The sequence below is a fragment of the Rhipicephalus sanguineus genome, chromosome 8 (assembly GCF_013339695.2).
Source record: "Rhipicephalus sanguineus isolate Rsan-2018 chromosome 8, BIME_Rsan_1.4, whole genome shotgun sequence".
In the NCBI taxonomy this organism is placed as follows: Eukaryota; Metazoa; Arthropoda; class Arachnida; order Ixodida; family Ixodidae; genus Rhipicephalus; species Rhipicephalus sanguineus.
The window spans coordinates 160,091,485-160,115,097 of NC_051183.1; the positions used below are offsets into that span (position 1 = coordinate 160,091,485).

Genomic DNA, 23,613 nt, shown 5'->3' on the forward strand with positions numbered 1-23,613 from the left:
CAGCCATTCGTCATGCTCAGCAACTGTTCTTCCACCAATGAGGGTGTCATCCAGAAAGCACTGAGCTCCTTCCAGTGCTTCCATATAATGTTGAAAGATGGCTACGGCCACTGCCACACCAACCAGCAATCGTGTCACCTTGAACAGGCCCTTGTGAGTTGTCACGGTCTGCAGCATGGCAGTGTCCTCGTCGACACTGAGTTGCTGATAAGCTTGATCCAAGTGCAGCCGAGAAAACGCTGCACATCCTCCCAGTCTTGCAAGCAGTTGCTCTGGAGTTGGAAGTGGATACGCCTCCCACTTGACGACTGGGTTGAGTGTTCCTTTATAGTCCCCACAAATTCTCTCATCTTCTCGTTCTTCTTTAGAATCAAGACGATTGGCATAGCCCAGCAAGAATGCTTAATTGGAACGTAAATGCCTTGCTCCACCAACTGTTGGATGGCTTCCTCCACCTCGGGCAGTAGCGCGAAAGGTACTTGCCGTGGCTTGTGAAACTTAGCCGTGGCTTGTTCCTCCACTAAAATCAGCACCGGAGGACCCATGCTCTTGCCAAGCCCAGGTTTAACACTTTGCTGTCCGCGGGAAAATAGGCCAATTTTGGGTACTCTAGTAAACAATTTTTCTACTGCCACAGAATATCATCGATACTCTAATATATGATACGAACTTGTAGAACAAGAAATGCGCTTTCTAATGGTATTATATTTAAGCAAACATTCCTAAAGTATTTTCAGAAAAAGAAACTTTAATAGGAAAATGTTTGACAAAAACGAGAACACTATGTAAAAACATCAATGGTGCCTTGCACCATTGATTGACCAATTGAATACAAAAGATTTCGAAACATACATTTTAACCACAAATTCCATATCCATTATCCCTGCAAATATAAGCATTTTATCTCAAGTTGTTATTTAGATACAAAAAAAAAAAAAAACGTTACCCCTAGTGGCTATCGTGCCACCGCGCAATGCAGTTACGTGATGCGGCGAAGCACAAGTTTGCGCAGAGTGTTTCGCAGAAAACTCGTTTTCTGTCTTACTCTAGCTGTGTGCATTCATGCATATTTATTAGTTGAGCTGCACATCCAGGCGATTATTTCTCGGGTAAAGAAGACCCTGAAGAAATCGACAGCTCCGACGAAACGCCGTGCGGCATTACGGAGCGCAATGCCGAGGTCCACTCCGCGTCGTTTTCACGCGCTGAACTGCACAAATTCAGCAGCCAGCGGCAAGTGGTCCCATCCAAGCGATGTTGATACCCCGCAGATTAAAACTGTGACCTTTAGCACGTGCCAGATATCTTTCGAACGAAGCGCGGCAGCGACAACTCGGTTCGGAAATCAAAACGAAAGTTACCGGCAGATACCTGTTGACATTCCACGGTTGTTTGACGCACTTTCGCTGTCTGTGTTGAAGGCCGATGAGTCAAAATCATCTTCCGAGTCTGCGCTGCTGCCAACATAAAAAAATGACTCAGACTCGCCGGAATCTACCAAATTTGCTGTTTCTGAGAGGCAGGTGCGCGCTATGTCGACGCCTTGTTTGAAGCTACGAGCGCTCGGTCCTCTCGACTTAAGTGGCACTTCAAAGCTCTCTCCGCGGTGGAAAAAATAAACGAATACAGGAAACTGGAAAAATAGCTCCTGTTTTATACGACGGATGACGTTGGCTGTCCGTAAGCGCTCCTAGCGCGGCAAAATTTCAAGCTGAAAACCATCGACAGCGGGCTATCGATGGGTATAGGCGCGGACAGGAAAGTTTTAAACACATCTGGATAGCCCTGCAGCAGAGTTTGCACGCTCGTCACCACCTTGCTCTGGTTGCGTGCAGCCGGTTGGACTTCTCGACTGGGACTCTTGGAAACTGGAGCTCCGCTGAGCTGGTGTAGTCCTTCCAGTGGTATGCCTAGCGGTAGGAACCAGTCTCACCCCAGGATTCTGATTCCCGACCCTTTCATGACGAGCAGAGGTAGTTTGCCCTCTCTACTGTTGTACTTGACAGGAACTTCCACTTCGCCCACGACACAAACAGGCTGCTGTGTGTACGTCCGCGCTCCCCGGGAACTTGGCCGGAGCGCCTTCTTCGAGATTCCCAGCTTGCTCAATGTCCTCGAATTGACAATGGAACAAACGGATCCACAGTCCACTGTCATCGATACCTGGCGTCCGATCACAATGACCTTTGCCATAAAAGCTGGCAATCCACTAGCAATGTGGTAAAGTCCGTACACTCCTGAGTGACCCACGTTGCCTGGGCGCTTATTGCCACTCTTTGCCTTGCTTCTTGCTTCTTCCTTTCGACGGCAGGCACGATCAATGTGACCTTTCTGCTTGCAGAAATGACACACTGCAGAGCAATACCCACAGCTCGTAGCGTCGTGGTCACCGTTGCAGCAGGTACACTGCCTGGTTCTTGACTCCTTGGAACGCTCTTGTTTACCTCCCGGCTCGTCCCCCTTCGGCGCTGGATCCATCCGATGTAGTTCGAATGCCGCCGGCAACGCCGCCCTGATGATTTCCGTTTGCCGTGTCGCATACTCAGCAGTGATGGCCTTTTCGTACGCCTTCTTGAAATCCAACGCAGTCTCAGTCAGGAGACGCCATTGCAGCCCTTCGTCACGAACGCCACTGACTGGACGATCGCGGAGCATGTCCTCCAGGGTGACGCCGAACTCGCAGTGCTCGGAGAGTCGGCGCAAGTTCGTAACAAAATCTGCGATACTTTCACCCGGATGCTGATAGCGTTTGTGAAATGTGAAACGCTGTACAATTACTGAAGGCCTTGGCGTGAAGTGGTGCATGAGCTTGGAAACAATATCTGCATATGGCGCCTCAGCCGGCGTCGATGGCAAACACAACATACGCAGGATGGCATACGTACCGGACCACAAACGCTGAAGAGCATTACCCGTTGCTGCTGCTCCTCAACCACTCCAATCGCCGTGAAATAGAACTGTAGGCGTTCGAGGTATGTAGGCCAGGCTGCCGCATTGTCAGGAGAAAACTCTTCCATATGGCCCAGCCGACCAAAGAACACGTTTGAAACGCTAGGCATAGCTTCCGAAGCACCCTCGTTCAAAGCACTGTCCGAAGCCATCTCGCTTTGCGTACTGCCGCCGAGGTTCACCAAAGCTCACCTTCGTTGCCTTGTGTGGTGTCTTGCCACTTGCTTTTGCTTGCAGCCACCGTCGCTCACCACGTCGGTTCGTGAACTCGTCACCAAATGTTATATATGCATAACTGTAGTTTATTGCCAGCTGACTTAGCTGGGTACAAGCGTAGCCCAAGGCAGATGGAGGAATGAATAGTCCGTCAGACGTTACTGTCCACTCACTCCAAGGGCGGCGCTGCGGGTGCTCATGGTTGCCGACCTTGTTCACTGGTTAATACACAACAATAATATTCTTGAATGCGGCTCTTATTTGAGATGTCTCTGTCACAAGATTCAATTTGCAACATCTGTTTACGATTTTGTGAACAAGCCCCCGTACGGGAGCCGAAACGTCTTTGTTATTATTAAATGCGAAGCATTTCTTAGCGAACCTCAGGCACTTTGGCCGTTTCTATCTACGTATCTATCTATCTATCTATCTATCTATCTATCTATCTATCTATCTATCTATCTATCTATCTATCTATCTATCTATCTATCTATCTATCTATCTAGCCGCCTACGTCTGGGCGCTCTCCTGGTCGTCTCCATAACTTCTACTATACCAAAATTGGCATAGCATTGGATCAGAGTATGACGAACACGATTCACTGGTCTTTATATGAATAACGCAAAATGCCTGCCTCATACGTCATGAAACCCTTTCTCTCAGTCACGTGTGGCACATACCCGTAAACCACAGTTAATGTTATGCGGGTATGTGCCACAGGTGATAAAAAGTCGCAACCAACACAGTAAACGCGAACACACGCATTGATATGCAAGGAAAGTGATAATAATGATAATTGTTGGGGTTTTATGTCTGAAAACCATCGTGTATTCTTTAATGTGCACCGACATCGCACAGAACACGGGAATATAGCATTTTGCCTCCATCGAATTGCGACCGCCACGGCTGGGATCGAACCCGCGACCTTCGGGTCAGCAGCCGAGCGCCTTAACCGCTACACCACCGCGGCGGACGCATGAAGAATGAGGAAACTGTAGAGAGAACACCCCTGGAAGATGCTCAACTATCATCTACTCCTCCACGTGGTCCGCAACGTGGACCAGGTGGATTACGCGAAAACCGGCGTCAGTGCTTTCTACAATAAATCTCCTGAGAGAACCAGGCCTCTCATCATTACCGGTGACTTCGACATTGACTTATCAAGGCCCAAGGACGCCTGGTCATTATACTGCGTGACAGACGGATTGGATGTGGAGAGGCCATCAAAACACCTAGCTGCCACGTCCACGACAAGAAGCATTATAGATCATTTCATCGTAAGAGGCATCCAGGATTTCCACAAGCTCAACTATACCTCGCACTTCACTACACTTAGACCCCTCGTAGCCGCGATCACGAAAATATCCGATTAACAAGTCCGGTCCAGCTGCTGGTGCTCAGTGATCACGGTGATGATGACCTTGTACAAGAACTGTCAGGAACCCCTTCTACACATACACACGGGTACGTGAAACGTGTGCGCGTTCTCCGTCATAACGGACAAGTATAAGCATAACTGTAATTGTGACTGACGTACATGCAGTGCGCCTGCGCGTGCCACTCGGCTGTGTATATATGCAGGGAAATTTTCCTGCATGAAGCTTAGTTGCGAGTAAGGCCTGTCCTGTGCATCTGCGTTCTTTCTTTGTCCTGTTCGGATTCGCGCTATCCAGCATTTAAGAATATAAGCGCTACATATCAGCTTACCGCGTCTGGTTTTGGTGACACCCATGTTGCTGTTGCCATCGTTACGCAACTGTAAACTGGTTATATAATAGATATGCGACTCTTCAACATATGAGTGTGTGTATGCCACTTCCATATTTCTCTAGCGTCATTCCGTAACGTTTCGCTCAATGTGAAAAATTCCGCCACAGTCACCATCCCGCGCATGCTTCGCATAACATCGATTCCCACGGTACGTGGGATCTGCCAAATTTTTTTTTTAAGTTTTTGGTCGGCGTCTTCTTACTTTTGACCAATATCTGTTTAGAAAGTGCATATCGCTTTTCTTCCCCCAGAGCGCTTTTTGTAGGTTCCTGATCAGTGAAACAAGCAACACGTGAACCAATCTTTGCCCCTCTGTATACTTCTGTATCATGTTTTAAATGCGAAGCATTTCTTAGCGAACCTCAGGCACTTTAGGCGTTTCTATCTACGTATCTATCTATCTATCTATCTAGCCGCCTACGTCTGGGCGCTCTCCTGGTCGTCTCCATGACTTGTAATATACCAAAATTGGCACAGCAGGGGATCAGTGTATGACGAACACCATTCACTGGTCATGACATGAATAACGCAAAATACCTGTCGCGTACGTCATGAAACCCTTTCTCTCAGTCACGTGTGGCTCATACCCGCATACCAGAGTTCATGTTATACGGGTGTGTGCCACAGGTGATACAAAGTCTCAACCAACACAGTAACCGCGAACACACACACATTGACACGCAAAGGAAGTGATAATATTAATAATTGTTGGGGTTTTTTGTCCCAAAACCACAATATGATTATGAGAGACGCTGTAGCGAAGGCCTGCGGAAATTTTGACCATCTGGTATTCCTTAAAGTGCACCGAGATCGCACAGTACACGGGCATCTAGCATTCTATTCTGCCTCTATCGAAGTGCGACCGCCGCGGCCGGGATCGAACCCACGACCTTCGGGTCAGCAGTCGAGCACCGTAACCGCTACACCACCGCGGCGGACGCAAGCAAAGTGAGGAAGCTGAAGACATAACACATCTGGAAGACGCTCAACTACCATGCACTTGTTCACGTGGTTTGCAACGTGGACCACGTTGATTACGCAAAAACCGGGGTCAGTGCTTCCTACAATAAATCTGCCGAGAGAACCAGGCCTCTATCATTACCAGTGATTTCAACATTGGTTTATCAAGACCCAACAACGCCTGGTCTTTATACTGCGTGAAAGACGGCTTGAATGTGGACAGGGCATCGAGAAACCTTGCTGCCACGTCCAGGACAGGAGGCATCATAGATTATTTCATCGTAAGAGCCACCCAGGAGTTCCGACAGCGGTGCTATACCTCGCACTTCACTACACTTAGACCCATAGTAGCCACGATCGCAAACGGATCCGATTACAAGTGCGTTCCAGCTGCTGATGCTCACTGATCACGCTGATGACCTCGTTCAAGAACTGCCAACACCATCTACACATACACACGGGTTCGTGAAACGTGCGTGTGCGTCCGTCATAACGGACAAGTATAAGCATAACAACTGTAACTGCGACTGTAACGTACGTGCAGTGCGCCTGCGCGTGCCACTTGGCTAGGGGTATATCTAGGGAAACTTTCCTGAATGAAGCTTAGTTGCGAGTAACGGCTGTCCTGTGCATCTCTCTTCCTTCTTTGTCCTGTTCGGATTCGCGCTATCCAGTATTGAAGATTATAAGCACTACATATCAGCTTACCGCGTCCGGTGTTGGTAACACCCATGTTGGCATTGTTATGCAACAGTAAACAACTGGTTATCTAATACATATACTTTTCAACATATGAGTGTACGTACACCACTTCCACATTTGTCTAGCCTCATTCCGTAACGTTTCGCTCAGTGTGAAAAATTGCGCCATTCACCATCACGTGCATGCTTCGCATAACATCGATTCCCACGGTACGTGGGATCTGCCGAATTTTTTTTTTTGTATCTCAAGGATCTACTTGTGAATGAATTTCTGTAAATATTATGTCTCCTATGAATGACAGGCCAGGTTCCTCCAACCTGTTTCTCACTTTTATGTACCATATGCATGTGTATGTAGATGTGTATATATATGTATGTATATATAGTGTGTGTATGTATGTAGACGGTGTGCGTATGCATAAATGCGTGTATGTATATAGCATTGCCTTTATGTGCCTTTTGTATTTTCTTTTTTATATATAATGAAAACAGCCACGATGTCTGAATTTCGTATGCCTAGGTAGCTTATGTTGCAAATTTTCATGCAAATGTGTTCTAGTTATTTTTTGCTGTTCCATACATGTTGACAATTGCTATATCATGTCGCACTGTTTGCTGGACGTTTAAATGTTGTACACTTCACGTAGCGAAGCCACGTCAGGCTGAATGGCCTTTAGCTTCGCTTCGTTTTTCTGTATGTTTTCCAGAAATAAAATTTGTTCATTCATTCAAAAAAAACTGAATTTATCTCGTCAACGTACAATCCTGGCTCTTGACTTTCGAAAGCACGGAGCTTATGAAGTAAATCATAAAGGTAATGTTTTTCAGCAGTTTTTCTTTGGGCTAACTCGCATGAAACACTAATCGCCTCATACCTAACGTTCTCTCTGAACATTTCCCACTGAGCAAAGATTGGCAGCTGTCGACATTGTGTTACCGCACGTAGCAATTCGTTTACCATTTTTTCGAAACATTCCTCACGCAAGAGCTGTACGTTAAGCTTCCATAGTTCCGAGTTTGGAGGAACCTTACGAAGCTTTTGGAGACCCCATGAAACGGCTACTAAGCAATGGTCTGTAAAAAATATGGGCTTTACTGCACAGTTATGAATGTGAGACCATAGGTTTATAGATACATACACACGGTCTAGTCGAGGATGTGAGACACCCTGAAAGTGCGTGAACTTCACCGAGGAGGGCACATGCGCTTCCACATCTATTATATTGTGGTCATTCAGTAATTGCTGCAGTAAAGCCGCACTTGCGTCATAACGATTCCTTATATATGAACACAATTAAAGTCTCCCAACACTATCAAACTTCTGTCAGTGTTCAGCAGCGAAGAGAGGAAAAAAAGCCTTCCTGTCGTTTACTTTTGAGGGAGCATAGACACGGACAAACCTCCAATTATGGGAATGAAAAGAGAGGCCACAACAAATAAGGTGGCCTTCCCCATCAACATGTAGCGACATTAAAGTGTGATTCAGTCGCTTTTTTACTAATAAAAAGCATCCAGTGGAAGCACCACGTGCTTGGCTAATGTATACAAAATAATCTCGAAAATCTTCTAGTGCAAGGTCGGCACCACTAGCACACGAAATCTTAGTCTCTTGCACTGCAGCAACACCAATGTTATACTGCTCAAGCACGTGCCGTAACTGCCACTGATGCCTAACATTTCTCAGGCCACGTACGTTGAGTGTCGCTACAGACAGGGGAAAGGTAAGCACAGTAGCCATTTTGCTCACTTAAAGCTTCTGTTGGTCGCCTTCAGCCACAGGGCAACCTGTGGCTTTACCTCCTTTGCACTTCTTCACCAGCACTTTCTTGAGGATGCTGGCATAGGCGGCGTGTCCCTCGGTCTCCGAACGAGACGACACGTGGGCCACGAGAGGACACTTGCTCTGTTGCGTCTGACACACTCGTTCTTGCTTCGTCGCTGACCGGTGCCGGACACTTCCTTGTCTGGCTGCTGTCCATTGCCTCTCCTTCTCCCTCGTCATCAGGAGGCTTTTCTTTAAGTTCTTCCATGTTGTGTTCCCCTGCAGTATTCTCTTCGCTGATGTCTTCAGCATAGGTCGGCAAAAAATGTGGAGCTCACTCAGACTCACGAAACATATCTTACCCTTAGGGCTCACTCGGACTCAAACTCACCAAGCTTTTCCTCATCCGGACTCACTCGGACTCAGACTCACTATAATTTTTCTCAACCGGACTCACTCGGACTCAGACTCACCAAAATATATTTCACCTGGACTCACTCAGACTCAGACTCACGGCTCGATCTGAGTCTGAGTGAGTCTGAGTGAGTCGACTCATGAGTCCGCTAGCCTATAACTAGCCTTTTTCGACCATAATGTCAATGCTCTTTAACGCCAATATCTCGCATAATCGGTGCGCTACTTAGCGCATTTTGATCTCGTACCTTCAAAGACGAGTTATCTGAGTTTGCAGTTAAATAAGGACCTTTTTATTGAAAGAGATGACTCGCACGTGATATTTTTATCAGTAACTTCCCGTGAAAAAGTTTGCGGGGGGAGGTCAAGGCACCTCCTCCCTGCTCAACTCATGCCTCTGATCAATAAATATTGAGCTGACGTATGAACGGTAGTGCGTTGAATTATGTGGGAGTATACGTGAGTATAAACGTGAACCGACATAAGGCTGATAGTGATGCTGAACTTGAGTAGATAAGACCATAGGTCGGCAAAAAATATGGAGCTCACTCAGACTCACTCATGCAATATATTTCGCCCTTAGGGCTCACTCGGACTCACACTCACCAAAATGTTCCTCAACCAAACTCACCCGGACTCAGACTCACCAAAATTTTTCCCAATCGAACTCACTCGGACTCAGACTCACAAAAACTTTACTCACCCGGACTCACTCAGACTCAGACTCACGTCTCGATATGAGTCTGAGTGAGTCTGAGTGAGTCGACTCATGAGTGAGTTCGCCGACCTATGGTCTTCAGTGATGTCTTTAGCAGTGTATTGCGGCTGCTGGGCATCGCTTGCATGGACAAGTGTTGATCTTCCTTTATGCTCAAGGCGCGTTGTTGGGCTAGTTGGTTATGATCCATGAGACTGTTTGGCGTAGCGCACACCCACAAGGACAAAGAAGGACACACACTGTGTTCCTTTGTTTTTGTGGGTGTGCGCTACGCCAAACTGTTCCTTTATGCCACCTGCTGCTTCTCCTGTCGCATCAACTACCTCGTTCTCCAGGATACTAATGGCAGAATACGAACGCAAGCAGCGTTGGATGAAATTAACGGGACGCCACACGTGGCGAAATTAAAATTAAGCGAGACGCGGGCCATGCTGCATCGTTACCCACACTGCATTTGCGTCGTATCACTGGCGACCGACGCTAGTTATCCATTTTGGGGTTTTAGCGCCGCGCCACTCATGGCCACTCTGGAGCTCGTGGTGGTGCAAGCTAGTGGGAATGCTTTGGCTCTTGCAAGCCTATGCCACAGGAGGGAAGAAACGAGATGACTGAACCAGAATCACAGTATATATCTTGCATCGTGACCAGAATCCTGAGGCTAAAATTACAGGGCAAACTCGCGAAACACAAACGAAGAAGAGAAACGTACAACACAATCACTGAGGGAGGCAGCGGAGGAAGCGCGGCCACTGCGGCAGAAACCATTGCAGTGTGAACGGAAACTTTGTTGTCATATTGTAGTGTCGGCACGCGACGCGACTGAGGACAACGAATGCACTCAACCCATGTCATGCAAGAACTACTTTGTTCCGGCATGCACTCGCGTATATATATACAGTAGAAGGTGGCGCCATCTCGTGATTACAGACAGACACAACTAAAGTCACCTAGCGTCGACCTTTGACACTACACCCACTTCTTGTGATCCTGTTTATTGACGATGAGTCTCATCAACTGAAAAAAACTGGGCAGCACGCGTGAATCACAGTGGTTCTTTCAGCTCCGGGGAAGCTGCCAAAACTTTGCAAGCGTGTCAATGACTTGGCACTACATCAAAGTGTCTGCACTGTGAAGCACAGAGATCCTTCCGTGTCCTGTGCCACAGGCATGGTCTACACGATACACCTGTCATGCGGTGCTAAGTGTGTTGGGCAAACTGGAAGGTGCCTTAATGGGCACCTAAATGAGCACCAGAATAATGTCCACAATCAACGTAAGCATATGCGGCTGTGGTTGCGTGCCAATTTTCACGAATGCACATGTTTTGGCAAGAAGTAGATTTCAGCTCCCGCACGAAATCGTTCAAACTGATCACATCAGAAAACTGGGCAGTGCTTGCATCAGCTCCATAGCTTTCACTCCTAGTGAAATGATCTTTCTGTACGGGTCTTGATACAGTAAATCCTCAGTGATACGAATCTCACGGGGTCATCAAAAATATTCGTATCATCCAAAATTCGTATCAGCAGAAAACATAGAAAATTAGTATGCGACAAAAGAAAGTTGGCATACGTTTTGATTTAGTGTTTCGCAGGGCCGCACCGACGTCACGACCAGCTTTGAATGATTGCCAATCAAGTGTTTAGATGTCAGCTATCCTACTTGTACTCATAAATATACCGTGCATGCGCGCGCGTGTAATTAATGAAGCAGCTGTGTTGTGACCCGTGATCGCTAGTGACCCCTTCCTAATCTTAGTACGCTTTACCACATGACACCGGAGTACTGCGGCAAAAGTCACTTAAGAAGCGCTTTGCACACGATAGATGAAGGCCAGAAAATTTTAGAATCACTGTCCTTTGCTGCTGTTATTTTCTTATCGTGGTGACGTTGGGGGTGTTTTTCGAGAAATTTATGGCTGTGCCCAAACAACTGGGAGGTTTGCTCAACATTCGAGAGTCTCCCAAGCAAATCGGAGTTGGCAGGTGTGCGCGTACGTAGCAAGGCCTAGCGCCTTCGCCAATAACAAGACCGTCCACTTCGTCTCTTGGGGTCCTCGTCGCCCTTTCATAGGACGCCTGATTGCGAGGACATGGCTTTCATCGACGTGGCAGGCACGTGTTAACACAGTACAACAATGCTACTGCCTCGAGCCCAGCAGCACGCGTCGACGCGTTGGAAAGAAAAAAAGAGAGAGAGAAAAAAAAAGAAGCACCACGCCAACGCCATCCGTAATCTAAACATGAAAGCGCATTAAGGTCTCCAAGATTTGCATGCACAATCTCGGAGGCAACGACGCACTGCTGATGGTCGCGCAGCCAGTATTTCCGCGCCCGCACGTGCTTTCCGCTTCTTCCGCGACAGCGTGGGCAGCACCTGTACCTACCTTTGCGCTAGTGTACGTTCGCATCAAACGTCGCGCGTTAAAATTCGGTTCGCAACGGCCGTACTCCATTATATTGCAGGCTAATGGGACTTGGCCAGGACCACAGGAAAATTCATACGAACCGTGATCGTATCACCGAGGTTTTACTGTAGTTTGCGTGGTTTGATACTACTTACTTCTGACAAGGGTACCAATCCTGGAAATAAAATATTGTTGCTGAAAGTTAGCGCTTGGTTCCTTCTGTTGCTTCATCTTTGTCCTTGTTTGTCTCTGCACTATGCAACAAGCAAGCACCCCCCCCCCCCCCCAGTGGAAGATAACCACACAATATTTGAAGTGGGGGTCCTTGCTCGGTTGCGAATCAATATTCAAGATGGCGGCAAAAGAGCCTTCTAATGAAATGCTTTATTGAGTACACAGGCATTTACTTTTTTTACTGAACTGGAGAGAATCCTCGTGTGAAATTTCATGTGTTATGACAAGGGGGAAAGGCACAATCTGTAAGAACTCAGAATGCAACCCAGAGGCAGGGGCGGATTATCCAGGGTTCAAAGGGTTCAAATGAACCGGGCCCTCCGGTTTTAGGGGGCCCCCCAAGGGCCAGAAAAAATGGCCGACTTCGTTGTCTTGTTCGAAAAAGTTTAACCCTCCTGCTGGATTCCTCTGATATAAACAGATTATCTATTTCAATAATCAATATACATGCTTCTAAGAGGTTGTTTGTTGCATAACGTGCATAATCTTGAAGTCAGTTCACAGCTCTGCAGTCTGTGGTAAAAACCTTTTACTCGCCCAAGACCATGCATCGTGTAGAGGGAAGGAGCTGATCCAGCGGATGGACACACAGAGCAGCCTGACGAGGATTTTAGCAGCTACGGTCCAACACGCAATGCGAGGGCGCATAGAGAGTGGTTCCTGCTTGAAATATCGTTTAATGCGCTGAATGAAAATAACCGGTAAGAAGCTGACGCATATGTATGCTATAGTATGCTTCCATTATAGTGTAAACAACGCACCATGAAATATTTGTATGTTAAGGAACTTCCTGATTATGCAATGATTCCGAAGGAGTAATGGCTTGATTCTTCGCTTCTGGCATTGCCGTTCTGTCTTAATTCCTGCTTGGTGGTTACATAGGGAAACTTAGGAGACCATCACTTGGTAAAGGTTGTGCACAGGAAATATCTACAACATATATCCACTATCTGGCCACCAGCAGACCCTCACCGCAATTGCTTGAGCGTTGTGGTGGGGGTCTTCAACCGACCATCACTTTTGAACTTCTTCTACGCAATGCCCTGCATAGCACATGCAACCACAGGCGTCTCAGGTGAACATGATGCTTCTCCGAGCCGACCGCGGGTGCGCGCAGCTTGTTCGAGATCACATAACACCGCTGCCGCGCTCAACGATCCACGAGGCAGCACGGCTCTTATGACGCATTCTTCGGTTAAAGAAATTTCGTGTGTGCACACGACCAGTGAAACCTTCATGCTCTGGAGCCTTCTTTGTAGTCGTCGTTTTCACTGCAGAACAATAGCATCATATGCTGACCTTAAAGGTAAGAGCTTCAAAATTTACATTCGTGCCAGTATTGGAAACAACTGCAAGCGCGTTTCTTATATTTGGGCACTTGGGCACTTTATGGTGGCTAACAGGTACAGTGTGCACGTTTCGTGCGAGAGTTGCAGAGCTTCTGTTTTCGTTACTTTGCAAAGATTGAGGCACTACCAACATCTTTGCGAGACCCTTGGGAACATTAAAATAATATTCAGTGGATTATCATTTGAATACTTTTATTGCGAATGTATTATTACGCAATGACTAAGTGGGTGCGTTTGCTCTCGTGTTGCTTCCGTCATTATCAACTAATTTTATGAATAAGCAAGTACGAGCTTTTCTTACTAACTTACTCAGAGCGGCCGATTTCGCCAAGCTTCGACATTTTGTGCTTTATTTTTGCCACCTTTGGAGGCTGTCGGTCACCATTCATTGGAATGAGCGAGCATCGCTGTAATATTCACCTGAACCAGAACGCTTGAGAATGCCACCCGCTGCGAAGATATGTGAACCATAATGATATAGAGATCTTATTGTAAAGTCAATTCCGGCTGTATCATCTTATTCTGTGGACTTTTTTCGTATTGCAGACAGATCCAGATCATGTCGAGAGAGTAATCGGTAGACAGGAAACCCAAACTACGCGATAAACTCTTGTCAGTGAGTTTATCGCCAATATCAGATTTCTTCGGTAGCGTTTCATTGTCTTGTTAAACTACCGCAATGTTACCCATAAATTTGTTTGGAGAGTATTCTTCATTGTCGCTCTTAGTAAAAATTATTTCTAGAAAAGCACACTTTGAATAAGTTACTTATAGATCATAAACTTGGCTTGCAGGCTCTGTTACTGTACCATGCCACGGAAAAAGGAGTTCTCTGGCGCTCGAAAGCGCCATTTGGCAACGGAGAAAAAAAAAAACACCTCAGCGATACTTTAGAAAAAATGTCTAAGCTTTCTAGCTATTTTACCATTGACAAGAGCTTGGCCAGTAATCCGTCGACCAGTGAGACCAGTGAAGGTGACGCAGCAGCTCAGTGAAACTGTTTGTTCCGAAGCAGGCGCAAGCGAGGCGCTCTGTTCAGTGGCTTTAAAGCCAACAGCCTCAACGAGCATGGTCGGGGAACACAACTTCATCGCACACTGCGATGAGGCCCAGTTCACCAGGGACGAGCAGCCCGACCGAGACAGACCAGCCACTGCCTGATGAGCGTCCTTGCATGTCTATGGATCCCGCGGACTGGCTTCCTCTGCGCGGAGCCAGTCTACTTTTGGGTGGCACAAACCCAGGATGTCTGTGAAAATGCTAGAAACATGCAGGGTGATTACTTTCGCTCGAAGCGGTACTTTCAGCCAACTGACACGGCACCGAAGGGCTACCAAATTCAAGCAAGAAGTGTTCTATGCTCACCGCACCAACGGCGAAGTAGTCTTGCGCGAATGGCTGCTGTATAGCCCTTCCAGAAGATCTGTATATTGTCGAAAGGACCAATTATCGGAACCAGATGGGTTCAGTTCATGGAACAAGGCATATGCAAAGTTAAAGACACACGAGGAAAATGAGTGTCATAGACAATGCGTGCTTGACCTGTGCAAGCGACGTTCTCTCAGAACGTCGCTTGCATTCAAACCAGACAAATCTTAATGCTGTCCATGTGTCCTCGTCTACTGATGTAGTTAATTATTACGATGACAATCTCTCCACGTGCTCCGCAAGAAAGAAAACGCCCAGGTGATATTAAACACTCCGGAGAGGCTTAGAATAAATGTGGCTTGTGTTCTTTGCAGCTAAATCTAAAAAGCGTCAAGTCTCAAGCATCACCAGATGACAAAGCGGGAAAGAAAGGGGGCAGGGCGAGGGGTGAGAGGCCCCCCCTTATTTTTTTTTTGAACCGGGCCCTCCGCACTGTTAATCCGGCCCTGCCCAGAGGCACCGCACCTAAGCACTAAGAAATCTTGCACACATCTAAAGACTCCCAGAACATGGGTTTCTAGGAGCCGCTGCTTCAGGATTCTGTAGCGGAGAACAGGCCGAACAAAAAAGTGGTGGGGGCACATGCTCGGTCATTGGCGCATATTTCAAGTTTCCCGAAAAGGGGAAGGGGGCACTTGCTGGGATTTCGCGGTATGTAGTAAGACAGCGTGGTGTGTCGTCTTCCTTCTCATCGTGCTGCAAGTCTAATGTAACGTAGGTTCTTGCTCCTCTGTCAACTCCTCGTGTAGCTTTCAGCACGCTCATTGTGAGAAACAGAGAGAGAAAGCGCTTCAAGCATGTGGCAAATCTCTGCAACTCCACCTGCACTTGATATATTTGAAAAATTTTTGTGGCAATTGATTTGTGAGGAAATAAAACTGATAATGAGGTCATTCAATGATCAAGGAAACATGCCCAGCCAAAAACAGACTAACCCAGGAAACGGTGAAGGAGACAGGAAAGCGGCTACGCTCTTTTAATCACCAACGCGAGGCTCAAACACTCACGCGGTCACATGGTCATATCACAATCGCTCTTTACATCAACCGAACTAACCAAATAGGCATAACAATGATTCAATGATTACTTGGAAAAGTGTTGCACGGCTCCTTGAATATTTTCGCTAGAAGACACTTGAAACCCACTCAACGAAGTGTTCATGCACTGGTGTAGTAAATCCAGGAGGCAGCAATGTTTCTTTTCTTGTTGTGGGAGACAACCACATCTCCTCAGTCCCAGCCACAGCCATCAGTGCAGGGTGGCCGTCTCTCTCCTCACACGCGACCTTTGTCGTCCTTGCCTCCTTTTTCCTTCCACGGCATTCCTTCGGTGGCACTCCAATACTAGGATGTGTTCGATAGTGCTGGCCCACGGCAGCCCACTCAAACCTGGAAAGCTGGTGCACCGAGTGAGGATAGCTCCGGGATTGAGGTCCTCCAGGCTCCTGCAGGTCCTAAACCTTGTGAGGTCTTCTAGGATATCCCAGGCTGAGACGCCTACCCGGTCCGCCTCCACGATCGGGAAAGTGCAACCGGCAGGTTGCCGGGGAGGTGCAGCCACCAACTCGCAGGATTCCACCACAGGAAGGTCGACCAGCCACCTCATATGCGTATGGGAAGGTGCAGCAGATAACCAACACCCGATGGCCTACATGCAATTCTTCCTGCTCCCTCTTCTGCGCCATTGAATAACGCCACAATGACAGCCAATAGCTCGTCGTGTTTTGACTATAATCTACTGCTGACAAACACGTCTTTCACGTGCCACTCACCGTTCTCGTCTTCCTCCATTAAGTTAACGTAAGGCTTGTATTTGCCATCTCCTTCTTTGGCCTGCCCACTTCCGGCAACGCACTTATTCTTTTCCTCACTGCCTGCCTCATCACTTTCGTTTACCACTTCCTCTTCGCCTCCCTTCCCGCTCTGGTCATTGTCCTTCGCGTCGTGTTCCGTATCTTTGCCACTGGCTCCGGCATCCTGCATGGTCTCGTCTTCTTCATCCGCGAAGGCGTCGTTCCGTTTCTTGGGCTCGTTGTCGCCATCCGTCTTGTCCTCAGTGTCCGACTATTTGTCGCTGCTATTCACATGCTCCTTGTCGGTGACCCTGTGGTGTCGCACTCTCACGGGCAGCCTCACTGGCATTGGTGTTGTCCTTATTGCCTTCGACCTCTCCTATGACCCTTTGCTTCTTGGGTGCCTTCTTCTCGCTAAATCAGTCCACCTCATATTTCTGTTTGTTCCCGTTATCGGTGTCCCATTCAGCTTGTCTCAGATCGAGGTACACGGCACCTTCTGGCAGCCCTGGACGAGCCCTGTTCGCCTGGAGGATGCAGCCGAAACGGTGGCCCTCAACCGCAGCCACTCGTCTCTGCTCATCTGTTCCCTGGCAGCTCTCACCAGACGTTACGGCTGCTCAAGTTTGTTGCAATGCCCGGATATTAGTCACGCACGAGCTGCAGAACAGGTGACGCGGTCCTTCCTAGAATGCAGCTGGGGCCCCGCCAATGTGGAAGATGATTGCATCCCCTCCATACCAGTTGCAGCGATCAGTTCAGGGCAACCATAGTCGCCACATCCAGGAGCACCCTTGCAGCGCCTGGCTGAGCACAGCACGCACGTCTCTTCGCGCGCGATCTTTGTCGTTTCTGTCTAGTGTTTACTTCCAAAGTGTCCTGTTGGCAGCATTGCCATAGTGTGAAAACAAAATGCATCGCTGTTACAAATAAACAATGAGGTGTGTTTGGAACACTTTATTGCCACTGTTACGTTGGAAAAAACTAATGGGGTGCTTACAAATAATGTTGGCTGCGTGAGGTCTTTTCATGTGAACACAGAGCATGGTAGTCAAGGAGTTTTGTCTTGGAAGACCACCTAATAAGAACATGGATGCCACAGCCATCCATTCATGCTGTGCCCACATTCTTAGTAAAAAACTTTTAATGTTTGCACTAAGTTGTGCAAAGCTTGGCACAGCGAAGCACAGGCCCGTCGCCACTCGTATCCTCCGTCGACCGGAACGTCTAGCTTCGAGATGTGCGGCTTCTTCCTCGGGAGCACGCACTTTCTTGGGACACGATCGTAGGCTATGCACTATAGAGCGGTGGCTGCTCGTGATGTCTCCGTCGGCGTGCGTGGCTTGCTGGCTTCACCGCCCTCACCATCATCTCTCCTCGTCATGCTCACTTCCTTCCCCCCCCCCCCTCTTGCTACACTATACTATACAAGGTTATGCTATGCTCTGCTAGCGTACCTGGATAGCCAAGTGGTTAGGACGCTCGCCTTCAGATCGAGGGTACGTGGGTTCGAATCCCTCCTCATGAATTCTTTTTTTTTTTTGGCAAGAATATTTGTCTTCCTTTCTTCTTTCCGTCTGAAACGCTGCTTCGCATCGCCTCATGGTCCCCTTTAGCGGGAGATGGTGTGTATTTTTCGGCAGTGTCGACATTTTATGGCCAGCTTAAACAGCTGTCATAGCCAGGGTTGCCAATGGTGGCTACTTTTCGCCAAATTGGCGAATTTGAGAGGCCCGTGGCGACCTAAAATTATGAATGGCGACATGGCGAATTTTTGGCGATTTTCGGCTTAGGTCTCCACTGAGTTATGCATCCTAAGCTCTGTGTCTTCCCAACGAATGAGCGGTAACATTCTCCGTATTTTTCATGGCTTTAGACTCGCGAGTAGAATGTGCACATTACGCGTCATTCGGTATTATCTCAATTCGTTTTGATGCAGGAGGTACTGGAACGCCCCCCAGCGACATTCTAGCAAAATGTAAGTGAGCGGACTGCCTTGCAAGCCGCGACAGGGCAGTGTTTGATTATAAGTTTATGGCTTTAGGTGCTTTAAGCTTCTCTAAAGTTTCGCTTCTGAAGGGGCTACAGACGACAGGTTGGCCGCATGTTCTGACTATTTGTTCCGCCAAAGCCCAAACTGTACTGAATAGCTTGGCGAATTATTCACTGTTGCAGTACCCCCAATTTAGCTCGTAAAGACTGTTTTGGAATAGTGAAAAGAGGCGGATACGCGGCTATTTGTGCAGTTAAAAAATATTTATTGAGGCATTGTCCACTGTTCTCGGTGAGCGTGTGCAATGACAACAATAGCTATATAACATTTTACATTGTCTACCTGTTCAATAATAACGCGTCGGATTGACACGCGTAGATATAAGTGACTTAAAAAAAGGGTCGGTGGCGTCCTTTATCATATTACACACTTAAAAGGTGTAAGACTCACTAATGATCCGTCGTGCAAGAATTATGTCGTCTTACCTTCAATAAACCTCTTAATCCTTATAATTCATATAAGGCTGCGTAAAGCTGTCTGCAAACAACGCGTTCACGGTTTTCGTCCAAGCTTTACCACACTTTTACCTTTGAGACGAGCGGACGGGGATGGAAGGATATCATGAGCGTTTTCTTCATTCACCCTTACGCCACCACGCACATCTTGCGGCTAGTCGGAGAAGCAGCACCATGCACTCCCATGGTGAAGCGGGCGATACGACTGGCATTGAGAAACGTCTATATAATTTAAGGGTCTTAGATGGTACTGTATTCTACGGTTCTATACGTGAGTGGAAATTTTTATTACAAGGTATGTCGTTTATATCTAGAATGGCGACATTTTTGGCGAAATTTGTAAAAAAATGGCGACTTTTGGCGACTTTTTGCGCGTCGTTTGGCGACATTTACTCGAAAGTCAGTGGCAACCCTGGTCAGGGTCAGGGTTGCAGCGGATCCCTGGTCAGCCAGGGATCCGCTGCAACAGACACTAAAAAACTGCACTGCGAAAGAATAAAACCAACCTGAGAAACTACGAACATGAATGTGCTTAACAGCAATACTAATAGTAAGAGGATTCCTTTCATTTCACAATTGCTTTATTGTCTTCCAGGCTAAAATAGGTTTCATCTGGAGACATTCCTTCACTAATAATAACCACTAGAAGCAAGATCTGTTCACACTGCTGGAACCAAAATATGTTCGCCAGCACATCTGATTTCGGCTCATAGCAGCAGTCAGCCCCTTTTCAACAGTTCTTTTTCTGAGCCATCGCTCTGTCTGATGCACGAAGCAGCCATTAATCATGCATGAATTGCAGATGCAGTGCAAGTACAGCATGCCTGCTTGATCACACCAAAGCCTGTACTGATGCATAGCACCCAATTTACACTCGATACAACAGTAAAGAAGCCGAAAAGCTACTCTGCTGACACCGCAAGATACTTCCGCACTTTTATCCATGTTGTGCGCACACAGTCTGTAAAGCAGGCGTATGCTTAATAGGCACCTGAGCTGCCTAGTGCAGCAAGGGTCCTACTGTGATATTTCATCATAGTACCCGATGCAGTACTGACCTGTAGCCACGCGGAGTATATCCTGCTGGCGCACAGAAGGGCAGAACCTGGTGCAGGATAAATCCGCCAGGAGCAGCCATCTCCACCACCTGCCACGTGTTGCCGGGACAACGCACGTGACTCTCTGCAGGGGTGCCCCCCTGACCACGGCACAGGGCAACTCGCACCAGAGAACCAGGCCGCAACACGCGCCCTGCACTTTATATCGTCGTGGATTTTTTTTCATTAGCTTTATCCAAGAATTGTGTTCACACACTTAAAATGCAAGGAATTTGGGTGTGCACTCTTTATGCAAATTAATTGGATGGCTGGCTCATGTATGCACTGAATGCACCATTTTATACATAAACAGGAAGTGCATCCAATGGTTGAGGCATGGCATATCAATAGTAGTGTACGCCAGCTATCAATTAACTTGCATAGTGAAGAAATGAAATGTCTTTATCTCTTGCGCAATTTCACACATGTGCCCGACGGACAGGCGATGCTTGGTACTTGAGCATGCACAGATAAGTTGTGTGCCTGCCTTCTTTTCCACCACTGGGCGCCCTTCCAGTTGACAGTTTGCGTTGTCTCGTCTTATGCTCTTGCGTCCGTGTTTACACACCCACCCTCTTTATTGGTGGCTCTTTAATGAATTGCAGTGGGTACGCATTTAGCCTGCTCGGCTCATGATTATGATCAGAAGAAAAAAAAAATAGTGCTATAGTACGACAGGACGAAGAAACCACGGTGCTCTTCAGCTCTTTAACGCTATGCTGCACACGTAACTTTGCCTTTCCGTACCATAGTGACTCCATTGTTCTGCGCATTTGATACCAAATTGTTTTTTGTGGATAGAAAACAAGAAAAAAACAAAATTTTTTAAACATCAGAGCCCGTGAAAATGCTCGCAAACAACTCTGGAGACATACAATGCAAGCACCTGTATCCAAGCTCATCATGTACGTATTTCCCAAGTTTGTCAGTTATTGCCCGGCAATAATAGTGTGAGACATCTCCTCGCCCTCGTGATTGTATATATTTTCACACCATCTGAGCAATAAACTGGTTGTAAGTGTGCACTCTGTCCTATCTGACTTCTTCTCTCGAACGTTCTGCACACAAAGAAAGTATTTTCCTTTTAGAATGCAATACCAACCAGCCCAACTAGCCACCCTGTTGTGAAGTGCAGATAGCCTAAGAAGGCTGTAAGCAGAAGTGGGCATACAATTCCCATGGACTTTCAGCAATTGCCGTTGCGCTGTCTGGGATATTTAAAGTTACAGTGTTTAGGCAGAGGATGAAAAATCTGTGAACACGGGGTGTCGCTGCAGGCAACGTTTTGACAAGCAAAGTTGTCGTGTTCAAGGCTGCAACTGCTGCCTTGAAGACAAGTCCGCTTGTCGAAACGTCAGCTTCAGCGACACCCCGTGTTCACAAATCTCTTCAGGCTTCCATCTGGCGTCTACTGTGTTTCTTTGTCCTTTGCGCTGCCCTTCCCAAACAATTCCATCTTCCTCTGCCTTTTTTTGTGTTTAGGCGTCACGAGTAAGAGCCCTTCGAAAGAAGAAAGACGACGACGAATCGTTCGAAACGGCACAAGCGCGCGCACCATACCGTGGAGAAGCCCGACGCGCGTGACCCGAGCTATGATCAGGACGCAAGCAACGACGCACTGGCATCGTCTACGTGGGCTTGGCAGGAGAAGGTTGTCTAGCCAGCAAGCGCACTGGCGACGGGAGCGGCAGGAGTTCGACTCGGCAGCCCGTGACGCGGGCGTCCCGAGAGGTGGCCGGAGACCTCGACCCAGTTCGAGTGGGGCTGCTCGGGACGCAGCATTCGCGCACAGCCATCACCGACGTTCCTGGTGCAAGCCCCTTTCGAAGCAAGCTGCCGAAGACAGTCCCCAGTGGGCCACATCAGCTCTTAGCACCGGGTACGAGCGACTTCCGCTAGGCCTAATCTTGGAGGCCTCCGCCACGTCAGCAACATCGTGTGACGATTAAAACAAACGAAGGTTCGGCAGCGGCAAGGACGGCGACATTCAATACCGTCGAGATCACCGACTGGGACACAACGCGACCAATCCTGGACATTGACGAGAAGCGCATCAGCTGTGCCGAGTAAGGTCAGGCCGAACCACGAGCAGCATAAGGTAGAGTTGCCCGACTTTAACCAGGACGGTTTTATTAGTAGTGCAGCTTGTGGGTAGCTTTAGTTTGAATCTGTAGTTTTTGGTATTTGTTTTGTATATTCTTTGTATTTCTTGAGTGCCGTGCGTGTGTTTGATAAATGTGTTTTGACATACCAGGAGTCTTGTCTCAGTCCATCATCAGCAAACACCCGAATCCGTGACATAAGGAAACTACCTTATCTTCAAAAGTGGCAAAACTGTGATGCTGCACTGTGAGGAAATGAGCATGAAACATCTTTCAGGCCACCACCTGTTCAGCCAGTACAAGAAGGAGGTGCAAGAACTTCTCAAGTCCTTGCTGATGCTTCCTTTAGGATGACTCGGCTGTCCCCTTTCCAGTCACAACGGCTGGCAGAAGAAGAGAAAAGAAAATGCCTGCTCTGCATCAAGTTTGGGATGGGAGGGTTTTATTTCAACAAGAAGGCACATTGCCGAAAGGAAAGAGATGGCGTGTTGAAACAACATGAAAAATACACTCCTCGTGTTTGTTGTCTTTTACTTGTTCCTGCGCTTCTTTTAATGTTCAAGATGGCTCAACTGTCGATTTTGATGCTAACGGAGTGCGCTGTGTCCTGTGGGCTCGAAGTCAAGGTCCCGGCGGCATCGGTGAGCCCAAATGAAAAGTCGCAGTTTAATGCGATAGCAAGAAAAGCAGCTCGTGATGGATGCGCTGCTACGCTGCAGAAAGACCTGAAGGATTTGCGCTTTGTGGCGTAGTGGTTAGCGCCACGCGCTGCGGAGCAAGCGGTCGCTGGTTCGATTCCGCGCTTCGGAAGCATTTTTCTAAATTATTTTTCTTTGGGACTTTTATATATATATACATACTTATACATATATGGTGCGTGACGGCGGCAGCAAAAACCAGCCGATACTGTCCATATAACCTCACAGCATGAATGTTCGGGAGACCGCAGCGGGGGGGGGGGTGATTTTTTTTTTCTTTTTGCATAGCGGAAATTACTGAGACTGAAGATTGACATCAGAAAAGGGTAAGGATGTTTGTTTTGAGCTGCTTGAACCAAACTTCTTTAGTTGTGAAGGCATCTGGCAGTTGACAGGCGCACGTGGTACAGAATCTGTACTTGTCACCTTTCCGCGAAGTCACAAAGCACGGAAACTCAGCTGTGTATGAGTCCAGAAACACTTGCAAGCACTTCTTTGATTTTGACGC

General features: G+C 47.6%; 1 protein-coding gene across 5 annotated transcripts in view; it reads right to left on the bottom strand.

Moving 5' to 3' along the window:
- The window catches only part of LOC119402433 (ferredoxin-fold anticodon-binding domain-containing protein 1), a 157,349-nt gene that overhangs the window by 67,687 nt on the left and 66,049 nt on the right, over nucleotides 1–23,613 (bottom strand). For all 5 annotated transcript variants that reach the window (XM_037669583.2, XM_037669581.2, XM_049418639.1 and 2 more), the window contains one exon: nucleotides 20,267–20,464. In XM_037669583.2, coding sequence (XP_037525511.1) covers nucleotides 20,267–20,464 — 198 coding nt within the window. The remainder of the gene's footprint in view (nucleotides 1–20,266; nucleotides 20,465–23,613) is intronic.